Genomic DNA, 18,679 nt, shown 5'->3' on the forward strand with positions numbered 1-18,679 from the left:
CCTAATTTTTCTAGTTGTTTACCGCAACATTTATGAGATCCCCTATTACATACAACGTTTTTTAACTTTTACATTTCGACAAAAAATTGACTATAAATATCATTTAAAAAAACCAATTACCGATTTGAAATGAGCTATACAATAGTATCTAAGATCTGTTAAAAAAAATTTAATGCAACAGAAAGAAGAATTGTTCCCTTTTATAATCAGTTGATTATCATAAATTTCCGAATCTGCTGTATTTGCGTCTGTTTTACTCAAATTTTTTTTTATCTATTATTATTTATATACCATTTTTCCGAAAAGAAAAATTTTTAAGTCCATGTCTTCTCTGTTCAATAGTTGTCTCAGTAAAACTTTAGAAATTGCCTTTTTTAAAAATAGCGTTGTTTTAGTAAAAAGCTTATTTAGTACATTTTGACTTGCTTATTTTAATTTATCATAAATAATAAAACTGCGTGTAAATTTTTATTTCATTCTAAGCTATGAGCTGAACGCTCCATTTTTGTAATAAATTGAGAGAAGAAACTGTGCATTATTTAAATTAAGTTCTCCATCAGCATTAATAATTACAATATTATATAGTTTCATTTATTGAACTAATTAAGGTCTGTAAAAAAACTTTAATTTTGTTAAGTCAATAAAAATCAACTTATGGATTTGACGCAATGAAATACTAAATTTGTAAGGATTTTAATACTTTTCTAGGGACTTAGAAAAATCTTTTTAAAATGTTGTAATAATGTAATAATTTTTTTTCAAAGAATAGAAAAAACAATAGTTTAGATTTATTATATGTTTTTAAGAGAAATACATTTGTAACATTTTATGTAAATAAAATTTATTTAATTCTTCTATGACGATTGATGCTCTTCGTATGCGAATTTGTCGGTGATAATTGTTGATAATATTGAAATTACTAAAATTGTTTTGTTTTAAAAAAGTGAATAATTATAAATAAAATATTTTGAACAAAAACAATCATTAACATACAACACTAGTATTATTTATATTATTAGACCGAGGATTTTGAGAGTACTTTAATGAATAAAGATAATTTTAAAACAGTTAAAACTCACATGTAAACATAGACATATAGACATAAAACAAATCTACCCATGCATGTATATAAACAGTACATATGTTATAGTTATAAGAATTAAAGATTTGCTTCTTAGTAAAAAAATGAGCGATATTTAGTTTATTGAAGAGTAAAATGTTAACTGCAACAAAATAGGGTTTATAATGATATGAATATCTAATCTTCGAAATAAAAGAAATAATTTAAATAAGATAAAAAAAAAATTCCGATGAAAGAAAATAGTTTTTTTTGCAAATATTTTCATTATAAAAATATTTAAAAATTAAAATATAACGTATATTAGACGTGGCATAGTGATATGGCTTTGGTTTTTAACAATATTTAAAAATATTGAAGCGCATTATTCCAAAGAGAAAAATATTTCCAAATTAAGAAGCCGGCTGCATGCGTTGTAGTTTGAAAGAAGGTAATCAGCATAAGAAAATAAATAACGTTTTCCTAAATAATAATTAAAGAATGATTAAAACCATGTTAGAATAAAATCTAGATGTTTATTTAATTATATCAAGAAAAGTATCTTTAGTTAAGCTGAATTAAATGCAATGAAAGCAATCCTCTTTAGAGATGTAAAGCTAAATATAGGGATATATCGATACGTTTAATAACGTGTTAACGATATTTTAGAGTGAAGTTTTAATGAATGTCTTACAATAAATAACGACAATACAATAATTTTTTGATCGTTATCGTTAAAAAAATGCGGAATGTGATATTATCCTTAATATCGGTAACGATAAATATGGAATATGATAAATATTCAATAATTATCGAATACGAAGATATAGCGATAATTAATCGCAACGATGTAATCCTGACAGTGACTTGTCGGAAATATCTTAATTAAGATATGTATAACTTAAAACAGTTTTGAAAAAGAATTTTTTTTCAGTTGCGTAACTAAAATATTATCAAATGCAAAAAATAGAGTAAATTAGTAAAATTGGAAATTTATCACGATATATCCATAAATATCAATATTTTTTGATGATAAATCACAACATTAAATTTTCAGTTCAAAGTATTTTAATATTTTAAAATGGATAAGTTATACAAATTTATGAGTTTTCTGTACTATACTGAAACTTTTTTTGGCAGCGTATACTAAATAGACATTTTCTGTCTGTATATAGGAAAAAAAACATCGTATTCTTTACACAACAGTTATACGATTAATACCAATAACTAAATATAACACTAAAGCTCCAAAATTATTTATCGGTTAAGCCTAATTAGAGGATTATAAGGAATATTTCAATGTTTTTAGAAATGTTTCAATGTTTAGCTAAAAAGGCAATATAGTAGTAAAAATAACTAAGGAACAAGATTTTTTATATTCAGGTATATATAGTCAAATAGCCGTTTTAAGAAGAGAAAATTCATTTAAAAAGCATTTTCACTCGAAATATTATTTAAACTTTAAAAGAAGCCTTAGAGATAATACAATAAAAAACTATAGTTTCCATGCGTTAAAAAATAAATCATTTAAAAAGTAACATATTTTACATTGTTTTTTCCGTTAACAAAGCAACGGAAAAACACGATACTAGAAAGACACTAATAACTATAGAACTGCTAATAGCACAGTAAGTTTCAAACACAAAGTAACAGTATTCTTTCACATAAATTGAGATACTATTTAACAAATAATGGCACCATTTATAACACATACATATAATTCAGTTAAAACTAACTGAGAAATAAATAACTGCCATGGCTTTCATGTACAAACCGTTATTTTGCATTCTGCTGCACTACATTCAATAAAAATCAAGTTATCAGTACAAAAATCTCAGAAAGCTCACGATGTTTTCCAAAGATTTCGGATGCGGCGAAAATATCAATCTTATGAATTCAATCATACTGGTATTAATATTACAATTACAATATATATTACAATTATTATTACAATCTGGTATTACGATTTGAATTTCCTCTTCAAAAACTACATTTTACTCTAATGAAAGAGGAGATTTATTTAAGACTTTGAAGTCATATTAGTTTTTGCCATAATATATATAATGTTTGCTATTTATTGATTCCGTCAGGCCATGAAGACTACTCAAGAATGTTTTCTAGTGTGCCTTGAAATCTGAAATTTTTTCTCTTTTATTTTAAAAGAAAGTAAACAGAGATGCTAATAAGAGGTTTCTATTGCAAATTCATTTTGAGAAGAAAAAAATTCTACAGTGGAAAGCGTACGGTTGAATCAACAATCAAAGACCTGCAACTGAAATCCAGGTAGGAAAATACAGAAAATAGGTGGCTTTTTTACTGTTTCAATCCTTAACGAAAAGATTTATAATTTCAAGACTAAAGACTGCAACTGAACAGAAAATATTATAATGTTACATACGAAAATTGTTCTGCTTCAGAATTTGAAAAAATATTCTCATAAGTTTTTTAAATGTCATTATATGGATGACATTAGACGGATGTCATTATATGGTTTTTAAGTATTATATGGAAGTCTTTATTAAATAACTTCTTAGCTTCTTAGCTTAACAGCTTCTTAGATTTTTCAGCGGGATTAAGGGAGATTTAATAATTTTCACTTTCAGTTGTTACTAAAGCTGTTATTTTCGAGCCATACTTACTTTGTTTACAAAGCTTATAAATTTTTGACGCCTTCAAGTGCTGTAAGAAGTGGGTTAGGTGTTTCTACTGATGGCTTTTATTTACCCATTCTTAAACCATCCATAACCAGATACCCATCTTCACTCCACAAACAAAAGAAAATCATTTTTGGCGCATATAAATACTTACTGAACTGCAGCATAACAAGCCTGACATTAAAATGACATAGAAAGATTGATAATTCGTACGCATCCTTTTTGATCCCGTATTCGGATATCATCATCAAACAAACAGATTATGATATGCAACAATCATCTATGTTAGCAGTAGTACCGTGAGCAGCTGCTGCTGCATCCTTCATTTTTTGCATTTTTTTACTTGTTCGCCTTATCAAGCTTCTGCTTCTTGGCTTGAAGCTTCTCTGGTGTTTAAGAGGACTGGCTGGTCCCTCTTCAGGAGTGGATCCTTCCGCCTGCAGACGATTTGTAGCTCCGTTGGAGTTGGACGCAGCTGCTGCATGGGCGCTGGATCGACGCTTTAGACCTTCAGCTGGCAAAGGTAACTTAGATAACTGTAAGAAAGCTCGGAATATGTCCTTGATATTGGTGTTATCTTTCGCTGAGCACTCCAGGATTTTGGCACGGAGCCTCGGAAGCTCACAGAACAGCCATTCAGCAGCGTCCTCTTTCGGAACGGCTCGACTACTCTCTCCAATATCTAGTTTATTACCAACCACTACAATAGGCACCTCTTGGAAATCTGACTTCTGCTCTCTAATTTCCTGTTAGAAAGAAAAAAATAGCTAATTTTCAATGATATTTTAATGAGATGTTTGATAACAAAACAAAAATCGTATTTACGTGAAGCTTATAAATTTATTTATATGGCAAGAGTCTGGTAAATACGTATTAAAAGTGGTTAAATGATGAACACTATTAAAATCTTATTCTTAATGTACTTTCCGTTTTAGTTTAGATTTATAGCAACTTTTGTCAACATTTCGTTTTTGTTAATTGAGTATTTTTGTGGGTCATTGTATCTAAACGGTGTCTAGATACTCTTAGAACACTTGCATGAGGTTACTGAAAGTTGGACATCGAATACAAAAATTAATTATAGACTCCGATCTAAAAAAGTTCAATTAGTCGGTACAAGAGAAATATTTGAAAAGTGAATTTTTTGTAATGCTTTAGCAATAGCAATTATTATAAATTAAACTAAAAACAATTTTGTTTAGGAATTTATTGTACTTTCCTTAATGTTTAACCAACTTCCGGTTTATCAAATAGGAAAATTGGGAGAATGTTTCTCCCCTATGCACGATCTCCCTATCTATCAGCATAGGAAAACCGGTTTTCTACGCGGAGAAGACTGGAGTTTAAAATACAGCTTTTTAAATGCAGAATCGTCAGTGGGTTAAAAATTCTCTTACAAGATCAATGATCAACGCGGATAACGTGGCTACGTTACAGAATCAATATTTCCAATGTTATTTGAAAACAAGTGTTCATTTTGTTTATAGTTTTAATTTTAAAATATGTTTTTAAAGAATTTAATAATTTAAAATCAGCGTTAATTGAAATAAATAAAAATGTATGTACCGAAAAGTAAAGTAAACGGAGAAAAGCTACTGATTCGTTTAGGGAAACCGCAAACTATTGCCATAATTTTATTAGCGTCGATGATGCTTTGATAATTAGTACTGCTGGTAATACGGTAATTAGTGTTATTTATAACAGGTGTCGAATAGACTAATATAGGTACTACTGCCGGCACTGTGGTTATTGGTCTTTCCAGTTTGCACCGAAATAGGTTAAGTACCAGAGAAAAGGTCTTGATTGTGGAAATTTTTTTTATTTCCAAGAGCTGGCCTCGAGCAATAACTTTAGACCAAATGATTTTGATTGCATTTAATTTTTATTTTGTTGGGATGAACTTGTAAAAAAGTTTTTTGTTTCAGCTGCCGCTGGGAAGACTGATAAATAAAAAAAAATTTTAATATTTTAGCTTTATTAATTTTGTCGGTGAATGTCTTTCAATTTTGCACTTTGGCTTAGCTTTGGGGAGGGGAGGGGACAGGAGGCACGTGCCTACAATAATTTTCCAAAATTTTAGGATTTATTTGAAGTTATTACTTTTTTAAACCACAAAACCCAACATCTATTTCGTAATTTAAAAGTTTAAAAACCATAAAAAATCAAAAATATTCGTAGTTTATATGTAATTGAACGAAAATATTTCATGATTATCGAAAATATTTCATTAATATTTTATGATTATTTTATGTTATGTAAAGGTTATCTTAAAAATCAGTTCAAGATTTTTTTTAAAAGTTGATACAGTTCGAACTCAATGAAACAAAATTTAGGAACAATCAAAAAAATTTTCAATGAAACAAAATTTATGTATTGTTTATTTATTGGTTTAGATTAAAATTGTAGGTAGCGGCTATTTCAGTTTAGTTTACCACAATAGTTTTTAGTTGTAATTATTATTTATCATCACTTTACATAGCTGCCAAAAGTCATTTAACTTACTAAGAATCCATTTATTAACCCTAGTAGTTACCTCCAATCATCTCTATTTTTTTATTCTTAAAAATTGACAATTTTTTGAAAAAAATCATTTGTTTGTATAATAATTACGGTTTTGTGCAAGAACATTTTGTTATTATGTTAATCGCAACCAAATGAACAGTTACTGAGATTTGAAAAATATTTAATTGTACTTGAAAAAAAATACTTAATTCAAATCGTGTGCCATAATAGGAAGAAATCAGAATAGAGTAATTTTAATTGTTAACTGCAAATGACGATAACCTACAGAGATTTCTATTTCATAACCGTCGTTGAACAGCCGATCCGATTGCTTGGGTTTACGACTACTGTGTTCAACTCTGTAGCCTTGTAATTTCGAACCCAATTCAGAAGACAAGAGAACTCCTGAATTAAATACTGCGAGAAATATGCCTTCGTGGAGGACTTTTTTGATGGAACTAACCAGCATTAACGTTACATGGAGAGGAAGACCACGAGAACCTCCCACGGTTATCCAGCGGACAGGGGGTCTCTAACCCATGATACGTCTCCCACCGAGGATATTTCACGTCAGAAATGTGGTTGATGCAAGTCAAATGCGGATTCTTATCGATCAGCCATTGCTGAGGTTTAAACCCGGTTCACCTCATTGAAAGGCGAACGCTCTATCCTTTGAGTCGTCGCGAGGCAACCTACAAAGATTGGACAAAAATATGGAAACACTCCACATAAACAATCTTTCTTATAGCAGCAAATGTTCTAAAAGGTTTTCCGTCGCAAGACCGTTGGAACAATTTGAAAGATTAAAATTGAAGCTTTTATAAATGGTGTCTTTTTCACCAGTGCAAAATAAGCGTAGGAAGTTAAAAGCTTTTATCCTTTGTCAAGATCACTATAATTTTAAATCATTTTTAAATAAATATCGCAATCCAATAGAAGGATTTCAAAAATGCTGGTATTAAAGCTAGAAAGAAGTTATTAACTTTATTTACTCACTTTGATCATTCCAAATTTAGCATAGGTAGAAAGGATGCCATTTCTAAAAGCTAGAAGCGTGATCTTTCAAATTATGTCAACAGTTTTGATACGTGAAATCCTCCAAAACATTTGCTGTTAAAATAAATATTGTTGACACAATAGTAGTAAAGTGTTGAGTTAGTATAGAAGTGTTTCCATATTTTTGTTTAATTCCTGTACATTTTATAACTGTTCAAATTGGAAACGGTATTTATCTCAATAGATTCTTTTTATTTTTTAAAATTTTTGATTCTAATATTAGGATTTATAAGAGGCAACATCAAAAGTCTCATACACTTATTTTTTTGTACACTTTTTTATGAACGTTCATTGTTGATTTTGAAATCAAGTCGAGTGTGAGCTTAAGCAATAAAAATCTCATGAGAGATAAATACGTTTATCTTTAAAATTGGTAAACAGTTATTATTTAGAACAAAAAAGGGCAGTAAAAATTCTTCAATTAAAATCTCTTAATATTGCAATAACTTTCAAACGAATTAGAATTTTTTTAAAAATTGCAATACATTTAAAAATGACATTAAACTTTTCAACACATCAAATTTCAACTCTGCATTTGCGTCCGATTCTATAGATTCTTCTAGATATTCTTGAACTAATATCCAAATTCTTTTTTTTTATTACATTGTACTCCTACAACATTTTTCAAGCCTTCATAATTTCAATTTTTTAAGTTTCATAGTTTTTGAGTACCAAAATTAAGTGTAACGTACGGCAAAAAGGAGAAAAAAAAGTCGGTGGTTTTGAATATCAATAACATCAAATAATCAATAATCATCTGCTTTCTTATCTCATGTTATAGGTTGCTTAAAGTAGGTAAAAATAATAGTATTTAAAACAAAATGTTTATAATTAAAAATATGTATTTCAGATTGAACATTTTCCTGATCAGACTATTTTAACCAAAATAGTTTCTAATGTTCAACAATATGTATCGCCATTAATCACCAGTTTCTCACCATGATTTAATTTTTGAAGATTTTACTTTCCTGTCACTTTTAATGATAACATAGGGTCTAAAATACCTTCATGTGTGTATTTTAATAACACATTATATTACTTTTTTATACTTTAGGTTTATATCATCATATTTCAAACAGTGAATTCCAATTTGGTTTTCCAGACAAAATAATTTTGCAGTATTTCAGAAATTATGAAGCACATGTATTTTTCTTCATTTTTTTTTTCATAAACTATGTAGAAAAATTTATTTGCTTACTAAAAGTGACATAGTTTCAAATTATAATTATAAATGTCCTGCTATACCTGAAAGCAAATTTTCACAGTGTTAAAAGACTCTACGCTGTCAATGCTATAAACTAGAAGGAATGCATGTGCTGTAGCTATCGACAATCTTCTCATCGCCGGAAACTGGAAATCTCCAGCTGTATCCAAAATGTCTACTTTAAGGGTCATAGCTTCAAGATCAAATTCTCTGCAATAAAGATCTTCGACAGTAGGCCGATGCTTTTCGCAGAAGGAATTGAAGAGGAATCTTTTTATTATGGAACTTTTACCCGATCCTCCTCCGCCTAGGACGACCAACCTTATCCTGTATTCCTCAGCCATGTTGCAGTTTCTTCAAGATCTTTCTGGAAGAAAAAAAGAAAGACATATTTACTTTAGGAAATTATAAGTACGGAGTTTTAAAAAAAATTTATTATTTTTTTTAGTCAAAATTATGTTGTTACCAAAATAAATAATTTTGATACCGAACTAGATGAAGTTGATACTAAATTAGAAAACATTTTGATGCCAAACTAGATAAAGTTGATACCAAACTGTTGAAAGTTAAAAATTTGTAATCGAAACTACTAGGTAAAAATTCAAAGTAATTGAATTAAAGAGCCTGTTTTATATTAAACCTACGTAAATTATCTCGCTCTGAATTATGAAAACTTACCAAACGTTTGTCATTTGTTTCTGTTGCTTCTTGTTTTTTTATTAATCCATAGCATCCGATTTATATAAATTCTTAATACAATTCTATTGTGGTATCTATTAACCCAAAACAATAACTTTCTATAAATTATAAGTATAATTTTATTATGGTCTCTATTGACCCATAACAATCGCTTTCTATACATTCATTGTGGTCTCAACATGACAGTCGATTTCTATAAATTCTTCATACAATTTCATTGTTGTCTTTAATAATCAACAATAAATGATTTCTATAAATTCTTAATACAATTTCATTATTGTCTTTAATAATCAACAATAAACGATTGCTATAAATTCTTCATACAATTTCATTGTTGTCTTTAATAATCAACAATAAATGATTTCTATAAATTCTTAATACAATTTCATTATTGTCTTTAATAATCAACAATAAACGATTTCTATAAATTCTTAATACAATTTCATTGTTGTCTTTAATAATCAACAATAAATGATTTCCATAAATGTTTAATACAATTTCATTATTGTCTTTAATAATCAACAATAAACGATTGCTATAAATTCTAATATTGATAACGATTGCTATAATAATAATATTAATCCAAAACTTCCAGAAATAGACTCAATATAGTCAACAGGACAATCATTTGAGGAAAGCAAAAGAATTAATATGGAAATTAGTGTTGGCGAAATATGAAACAAAATTTTATCTTTCCAACTATATGAAGTGTATATAGTTACTCTTCAAGTAAACATCATACTTTTTAGGGTAACAAAACTTTTAATGCCAAGAAACAATTTATGACAGTTAATCTAAAGATGATAATATACAATACAAGATTAACGATTGAATTTACATTCAATCGTTAATCTTGTATCCGAATTTTAGATTTTTTTTTTAAAAAAAGTCTTGATTTGAGGACTTCAAAAGAAATTTCTTGATGAAAAATAAAATTATATGAAAGTTTGCTTTACCAAAGAATAAAAATTATGACACTACTAAAAATAGACAAAAAAATAAGGAGGAGTTTTATGATAGCCAATCTATATAAAAATATGTAACTCCCAATTTTTTTTTTATTCACTAATATTATTCCCAAATGAATTTCGTTTTTTTTTGTTTGAATAGTTTTAAGCCTTTCCCTATAAAATGAAAACAGTTTTGAAATTGTTCTCATAAACTTAAAGAGAAAACTTAAGAAATTTTTTCCACCTTTTTGAACTTTTCTTTAATAAAACATCGAAACCTTAAAACACTTCAGACTGATTTATTTTTGTGTTTTAAAAATACTTTTCCGTGAATGTTTTTCCATTGTGCCCTTTACACAGAGGAATTTTTGAAATAAAAAGAGCTAAACTTAAATATTTTTGGTGTGAAAAGGACTATTTTTTCTACCTTCTTTGCTAGGACATTTTGGAAAAAAGTGTAGAGAAGAAAATTGCTTTTTCCCTACCGATTTCTATTTTACGATTAAATGAGAAAAAACAGTCAGAGCGAAAAATCGCTGATCATTTGTTATGTAGAAAATTCCATTCACTTGCGAATAAATAAAAGTCTACTGTCAACTCATTTTTCAGACATTTTATTGAATTTAAATAAAGTTTTCTAATCTCTAAAAAACGAGAAGAGATTTTGAAGAATAATGACTTCTAGAGACTTTTGCGACATGATTTATGTTCAAATAAAAACAAAAAGGAAACTTTTGTTATTTAAGCATCCAGAGGGGAAAAATATGTCAACGTGCTTAACACTTCTCCATAATTTGGTTTTGGTGACAGTCAGATAAGCTGTTTAAGCATGTTGCCATTACTACAATCTATTGCTTCTAATTAATGCAATATATTTTTTAAGAAAAATCGTTTTAAGATACGGAGTAACTTATTAAAAAAAAAAACTCATATGGTCATTTAAATCTATCCGTTCCATAGAAATCGTCACATAGACCTACTACTAGTTTGTGCACATTGATCATTCTGATCTACCAATTTCGGAAAAGTGGTAACTTACTGTCAGGCTATCTAAAGAACTCCTCCAGACAACAGACTCACGCGCTGAAGGTTTCTGTGGTTATGAAGATTGAACAAGAGTGTGTACTTAATAACTTAATATTGGCTTTGGTTGGGACAGTAATGTCTTTTTTTAATTCTCCCTCATTAGAACTGGTATTATTCTTGCTATAAAAAAACTGATGACCTCAGACTTTCAGTCATGAGGAGTTCTCGGGATAGATAGACAGTAGATCGAAAAATTCATGCGAAATAGTACGACTCTGATAAATTTACAATAATAAGTTAATAAAGTGTGAACTTAATCAATACAAGATAATATAAGAAAATATTATTAATGAGATATCCATTACGAATAAGTTTTATGTCCATGAAATACGAATTTAATATAGCTTTATTTAACAGAACAAGTAGTTCAAATAAAACAAATTATTTAAGTAAAAAAAAGAAATTATGTGAGAAAACTGGGTCATACCATGTGACTTATCTATCTACTATTACCTTACTTCCGTTTTCTTTTTGTTTCCGCTTTTAGTTCGGTTTTGTTTTTATTGTGCTCTGTTATAGTGATAATATTTAAAGCAGCTTTAGCGCTTAATATTATCTACTATTAGCTTACTTTCGTTTTCTTTTTGATTCCGTTCTTAGTTCGTCTTCTAATTTCGTGTGTTTAGGGCATAGCTCTTTGAGCCTAATTTTTGGATTTCAGCAGCAATAATAATTTGGCTCCTGCTAAAAATCAATTCAAAACGAGTAAATCCTGTTTTTTTTTTTTTTTTTTTTTTTTTAAATAATTATTGTAATTATCGAACTTTTTAAATACAAACTTTAAATTATCCAGTATTATATTATTACCTTGCGCGCATCCATTTTCGGGCCCACCCAAGGTAACTAACAAATTGGACGCGCTTCAGTTTTGCGGTAAGAACGTGCCTTAAGATATCACTTTATTTATGCTTCTGTTTTCATATATTGTAATTTGGCAATCTTATTACGAAAATATTTTAAATCATTCTTGAAAGATTCCGGTACGCGTAAGTTCATTTAATTTGCTCCTCACTTTGTAGATTTCCTTTCGTGTACTGTTCTCTAATCTCGTTACATTTTATTTTCAGTTTTTTGCTTGATATATTAGTTTGTTTTTCCGTACATATTTTTTACTTAATGTGTTCCAATTTCGTTTCAATTTTTTTGAGTGCTCCTCACACTGTTGTATTGATATATTTTGCTTTGGCTATATTAATACAATATTAGAAAGCACTCCTCGTTGCGGATATAATCGTGTGAGCTGATGAAGAGATTATATCTTTTCTTTGTCTTGTTTTCCAAATTTTAATTTTTTTTTTCTTTAAGGTATTAAAAATTATGTTTTTTGAATACTTTTAAAAAATTATTGTTAATAATTTTCTTCTCTTGTCATTATTTTTTATTTTTTTTCCATATTTTCTCAATACTTTAGCTTATATATATATATATATATATATATATATATATATATATATATATATATATATATATATATATATATATATATATATATATATATATATATAAACAATACAAGCTCCTGACTGAAATGTTATCAAAACGTAAGTAATTCTCGAATAATAAAAAACATATTTTGTTAGAGAAATAATTTTTATTCTTTATGGAGAATATACGGATAAATCAAATATTTAGTAACAAAAAAGTTTTTCTGCGGATTCTATAGATAAAAATTCACTCCAAAAGCATTTTAAATCAGCCGAAGCGTTAATTTCCATATTGATTTAGACAAATTTTGTTCTATCTCTACATTTGATATTTTCTCTTTTAGTTTAAAGTTGCTAATTCAATTTTACAACATACTCCACTCTTTCGAAATATTTCACATTTCATAATTCTTTCTTTATAAAAGTGTGGAAATTTCTTTAAGGCAGGAGAATAATAGAAACAGAATATAATATAAAATTGCAAGCAAAACGCTAACTGAGGAAGAATAAGAATTATTTGAAAAGACTCTATGCGCAATAAAACCTTTAGTTATCTTTATTGGATTCTGCAAAGTGGTGAAGCATGCTTTTCTTTCAATCATTGACTTTCGAGAACTCCTTCAAAACAGGAAAAGTAATTTAGGGAGGTGATGTAAGGTTTCTTTCTTAAATCAATTCTTTTTAAAACTTGTAGGGAAAAAAGTATTTTGTTTGATTTGTGTATTTCTTGTCGAGAAGTTGAATTATAGTTCTCAAAATATTTCAAGTATATTATCTATCTATTAAAAATACTTTAATGTTCATTATTTCTGAAGTTTAATAAAAATTTGATTGTTTTATACAGGAAACTTCCTTTTGCAATATAGTAAGTACTTTCAGTGTCTTTAATTTAAAAGCATATAAAAAAAACTCAAAAGAAAAGTTTCACTCAAACTTAAACAATAAATTTCGTATAAGCAGGAATCATAAGCATAGTGTATTGTTGACAACATTTTTGGTGTTTAGTTGTATTAAAATCTTTCATGTAGTCAAATTTTTATATACTTTTTCAATGTTATAGCTTTTTTTATTTATTTTTTGTTTGTTTGTTTATTTGTTTACTAACAACCCATATTTGCAAGCACATAAGAATCAATTTTATGGCTTCTTCATGACACTTCTTCAAAAACGCTTCGTTTAAAAAACAAGAACATCGTTGACAATATAATCAATACATCGTACATCGTATACAATTCATCGTATACAAAGGTCAGGTCGATACAATAAATCGTAACTAATTCCATCAGAGAATTGTTATTTTATTAATTTTATGAAACTTTTTGCAAGATAATTAAAGTTCTGTACTTACAAATGCTACCTCAATACCAAACATAGTATCAACTATACACCGAATTTTTTTTACAGTGTAATATGTAACGTGAAACAAATCTTAATAGATGAATGAACGTTTAGCAAATTCAATACAAGACTTACCCATATTTTAGTGCTGACGTGGTATCGGTTCGTAAAATTTAAAAATTTATTTGTAAAACAAACCGGCCAAAAAAAAAAAATACATTGAGGTACCATTGATGAAGGAGTAGCAAGGTCTACAGTTTCCAAACCCAATACGGTAAAATGAGCATTTCAAGTTCCATTTATTGACAAGGTCTCTATACTGACAAGGTCCATTTATTGACATTCATATTCATTTCTGAGCAAATTTTTGATAATGTCGTGCTTCACAGGCTCAGGACAACACGCCTTGCTACGCACTACTACATGTACGGTGGCAGCAAGCAACATGCTCGTTCAAAGTTATTTGCGGTTCGTTAAAAGTTATTGGTCCTTCCAAAGTTATTAGACCGATTTCCAGTCCTCCTCGCAGTTCTTGTGAGTTCTTATTGTATTCTACACGTAGTTGACCTGAAAAATCCCAATACTCTGGCGATTTTGGACAATGAATGGTCTAAGCACCGAGCGATAACTATTTGTCCGCGATTATTGTTGTGATATTTTAAAATATTATCTATGCCTGTAATCGGAACTACCAATTAAAACCAACGACAGTGCTAACTATATATCCAAATTCACTCGACATAATTTTCCTGAGAGTAACAGAATTCCTTGATATAATTCCGTTTGAGACTTCAACCATTCAATTTACAAAATCCTCAGAGAAATTGCTTTTTCCAGTCCAACAGAGTCCACACACAACAGGGTCAGTTCAATAGGGTCACGGGGATTATTCAGGATTTTTCGGGTCGACAATGTGTAGAGTATACCAAGAATTCACGAACAGTGAAACAAATTAGTGATAGGACTAACTGCGAAGGACAAATTACCTCGAACGAGCTCAGTGTATGTTGTGATTGTTCAATGCGCAGAAAAATAAATGACCACCCTGAATAACTTGTGATCTAATATTTGTATCTTCACATTGTAGGACTTTATCTTGATGACTCGAGGGTGTGACTTCAAATATGTTAATTAATAAGTGCAGACGATATCTTAAGTTCCGAAATCGGACACAAAAACGTACTTTCTCTGAATAGACGGGCATTTCTTTCGACAGATTCGGATTTCTGTTCCCAAAAATATAAGGGCTAGCCGCAATCTGGGAAAATCTGTCTCCATAGTTTGGTTGGGAGAGCGATTTAAAGTTTAAACTTCTTAATTTTAGTTTTACTTTTTGCATATTACGACATATTTCGAAATTTTTAACGATATTAAAAATATTTCACATATAATTTTAAAATTCGTTTACCCAAAGATAATTCCGTAAAAAAAATTACATTTTAGCAAATATTTATAGTTTTTTACTGTTTATTTAATAATATTCGAAACAATTTTGAATTGTAAGGCATACAATTTTTACGTCATTTTAAAGTACGTCATTTTAAAATTCGTTTATCCAAAGATAATTCCGCAAAAAAATTACATTTTCGCAAATATTTATAATTTTTTACTGTTTATTTAATAATATTCGAAACAATTTTGAATTGTAAGGCATACAATTTTTACGTCATTTAAAGTATGTAGTTTTATATGGCAAAATCCAAAATTCGAGCGTAATTCGATTAAATAGTTCCTAAGAAAACGACTTCTTTAAAATTCGATTTCTCTGGAACTATTCGACCGATTTCGCTCAAATTTTGCATTTTGCCTAAGTAAAACTACATACTTAAAAATAACGTAAAAAATTGTATACCTAACAATCCAAAATTTTTTGACTGTTAATAAATAAAATAACAAATATTTACTGAAATTTATTTTTTGCATGCAATAATCTTTAGAGAAATGAATTTTATAATTTTGTGAAAAAATTTTGAATTTGTTTACAAAAATCTTGAAATATGGCGAAATACAAAGAAAAGTGAAATTAAAATTTATGATTCCAAACTTTGGATCGTTCTCCTTACCAAACTATGGGGACCATATTTCCTAGATTGTGGCTAACCCCTATATTTTGGGGGTCAGAAATACGAATTCATCGAAAGAAAGGCATATTTATTCAGAGAAAGTATAATTGTGTGTCTCATTTCGTAACTTAAAATATCGTCTGCACTAATTAATTTTCTTATTATAGATCCCCTTTTGAACCATTAAGATTGAGTCCTAAAACGTAAAGATCCGATCATTAGATAAAAAGTTATTCTCGGTGGTTCGTTTATTTCTCGGTGCACACTGTAAATACGTTTTAACGTAACAAATCGTGTCGGTTTAGCTCAAATTTGCACCCAGTTGAAAAAAGGAAGCAGACGTGAAATTTTAAATGGACCGTGCAACGTATACATGTGCCGTATAATTCAAGAAACATAGTCCCAACTCACTAGAAAACTGCTATCCCTAATTAAACTACACTTCAGTGTATTAACAAAAATATTTAAAAACGCTGAGTGAATAAAATATTATAAAAAGTCTTAAGTAAATTAAATATATTAAAAAATACTTTAGAAATTTATTTTTAAAAAATTATTTAAAAGTTTCAAGTAAATTAAATATATTAAAAAATACTTAAAAAAATTCCCAAAAGAAGTAAAATATAAATAAAAGTACATCTTGGTGTAATTTAATTTAGTATATTTTTCAAGAAAAATTTAATCTAAATCAAAAACATAGTTGTTTAGTCTTTATTGTTCATAGTACTACCATATGTTTTTTGACCTGCATTTTAAGGAAGAAACAGCGTATTCTTCATACAATAGTCATACGAATATAATATCATTATATTATAAATTTTATTTATTAGTTAACCTTAATTATAGGTTCATACAAAAGCCTATTAGATATGTAAAATTAAATATTTTAAAATCAGCAAAAATAGACAATATGTTTTAAAAAAATAACAAATTTACAAATAACAGAGCTTTTATATTGATATATGGTGAAACAGATATTTTAAATAGATAAAATTCATCGGAAATATATTTTCTCCCAAAATATTATTTTCGCTTTAAAAGGAAACATAGAAATAATGCGATAGAAAATCTATAGTTTCTATGCTTTGAAAAATAAAGTTGGAAATAAAGCATATTTCAAAACGTTTTTTCCCCAGTAACGGTCGCAATGGAAAAACACAATGCTAGAAAAACAAAATCTATTGAATTGCTGATAGCACACTATTTTTCAACCACAAAGCAATAGTTTTCTTTCGCATAAAGTGACTGACTTCAGAATATATTTGCACACTAATTATTTGTTAGAAAAATATAATACATTTTTGTCTTGTAGAAATATTAGAAAATATGTGGACATTGATTTTCGCTATTAAAAAATTTCTGATTAAATTACAGTAAAAATTAGTGGCACCCCGAGAGCAGCATTTGTAAAATCCATTCTAAACGTAAAACTTTCTATCGTAATTTTTACAGTGATATTTATTTAGTTAAAGTGATTCAGTTATTTTACCGTAAATATTGTTTTCAAAATTACGCTAAATTAGATTTTTTGTTACATAAGATTTTATTGTAATAGTTATAAAACAGCTATATAGTTTTTTATCTCCTATAAAATTTTATAGTATAGCATGTTGAGTGTCAGTACTTTTTAACGTAATTTGATCCTGACTTTTTTATAATGTATATATACAATGCATTAAAATGCTGAAGATAATAGCAAAAATTAATTTCAGAAAACTATCTTAATGCTATAATACAATTTAAAGAGAATATCGTTGTTAATTGATATAAAATAATAAGATTCACGCACACTTTTAATTATAACAAAATTCTTTACATAACTTTATTTATTATGAATAGAAAGTTCACTTTTACAGTAAATGTAAAGCTTATCCAATCTACTAAAACTTATTTTTTGAAAACTGCAATTTGTTCCTTATCATTTATTTTTGGAGTTAACCGAAAGGTAAAAGATAAGGAAGCTTCAGCATGCTCCACCCACTTTGGCTCTAAAATATGATAGGTTTGGAATAAAAATAGATGGCCAGCTTGTTCTGATAAGGAATCATTAAGTTCCTTTGCGATATAATGATTGGTATGTGAAGTTAAGTCCTGTTTGAAAGTGTGTGCTGTTCTGAAAGTTATCCATCATTATAGTGGAATAAGTATTATGATGAAATAAGAAAAGTAGAAAAATACCAAAATTAAGGAAATAACTTTAAACAGGCGTTTCTATTGTATTTACAAACCCGTTTTTCTTAAGACTAGAATAAAATTTGGAAACAACTGTCTCTAAGTAAAGGACACTCTAAAATTATACGTAAAACTATAGCTTCGATTATATACTATGTATATTAAAAGTAAAAAACAAAATCAACCAAGGAAAAAAAATGGATACTCAAATTTCATTAAATTTTTTCCGTTTTTGACAAAACCGTTTCTCGATATATACTCCGATCTAACATTTCGTCAAATTTTCGAAATAACTACTGTCACACGAATTTAGTCAATAATAAAAAATAAAATATTTCGTCATTTTATTTTTTTCCAAAAAAAAGTAGTAGTGCCTAAATGTATCGAACTTTTCTAATAATCACTTTATCGTGGGAACCACATAGCTAAGTCAATGTCACCTTACCACAAGAAAGACAAATGGAGCAGAAAGAA

General features: G+C 28.2%; 1 protein-coding gene across 2 annotated transcripts in view; it reads right to left on the reverse strand.

Annotated features, from left to right (window-relative positions):
* Positions 1-1,331: 1,331 nt before the first annotated feature.
* Positions 1,332-18,679, reverse strand: part of LOC107448605 (GTP-binding protein Di-Ras2) — a 160,297-nt gene continuing 142,949 nt past the window's right edge. For both annotated transcript variants that reach the window (XM_016063869.4, XM_016063867.4), the window contains exons 3-4: positions 8,515-8,840; positions 1,332-4,457 (exon numbers count right to left, since the gene is read on the reverse strand). In XM_016063869.4, coding sequence (XP_015919355.1) covers positions 3,972-4,457; positions 8,515-8,817 — 789 coding nt within the window. In that variant the 5' untranslated portion in view covers positions 8,818-8,840 and the 3' untranslated portion in view covers positions 1,332-3,971. The remainder of the gene's footprint in view (positions 4,458-8,514; positions 8,841-18,679) is intronic.

Source organism: Parasteatoda tepidariorum, chromosome 10 (assembly GCF_982258835.1).
Source record: "Parasteatoda tepidariorum strain Cologne lab strain chromosome 10, Ptep-v5.0, whole genome shotgun sequence".
Taxonomy (NCBI): Eukaryota; Metazoa; Arthropoda; class Arachnida; order Araneae; family Theridiidae; genus Parasteatoda; species Parasteatoda tepidariorum.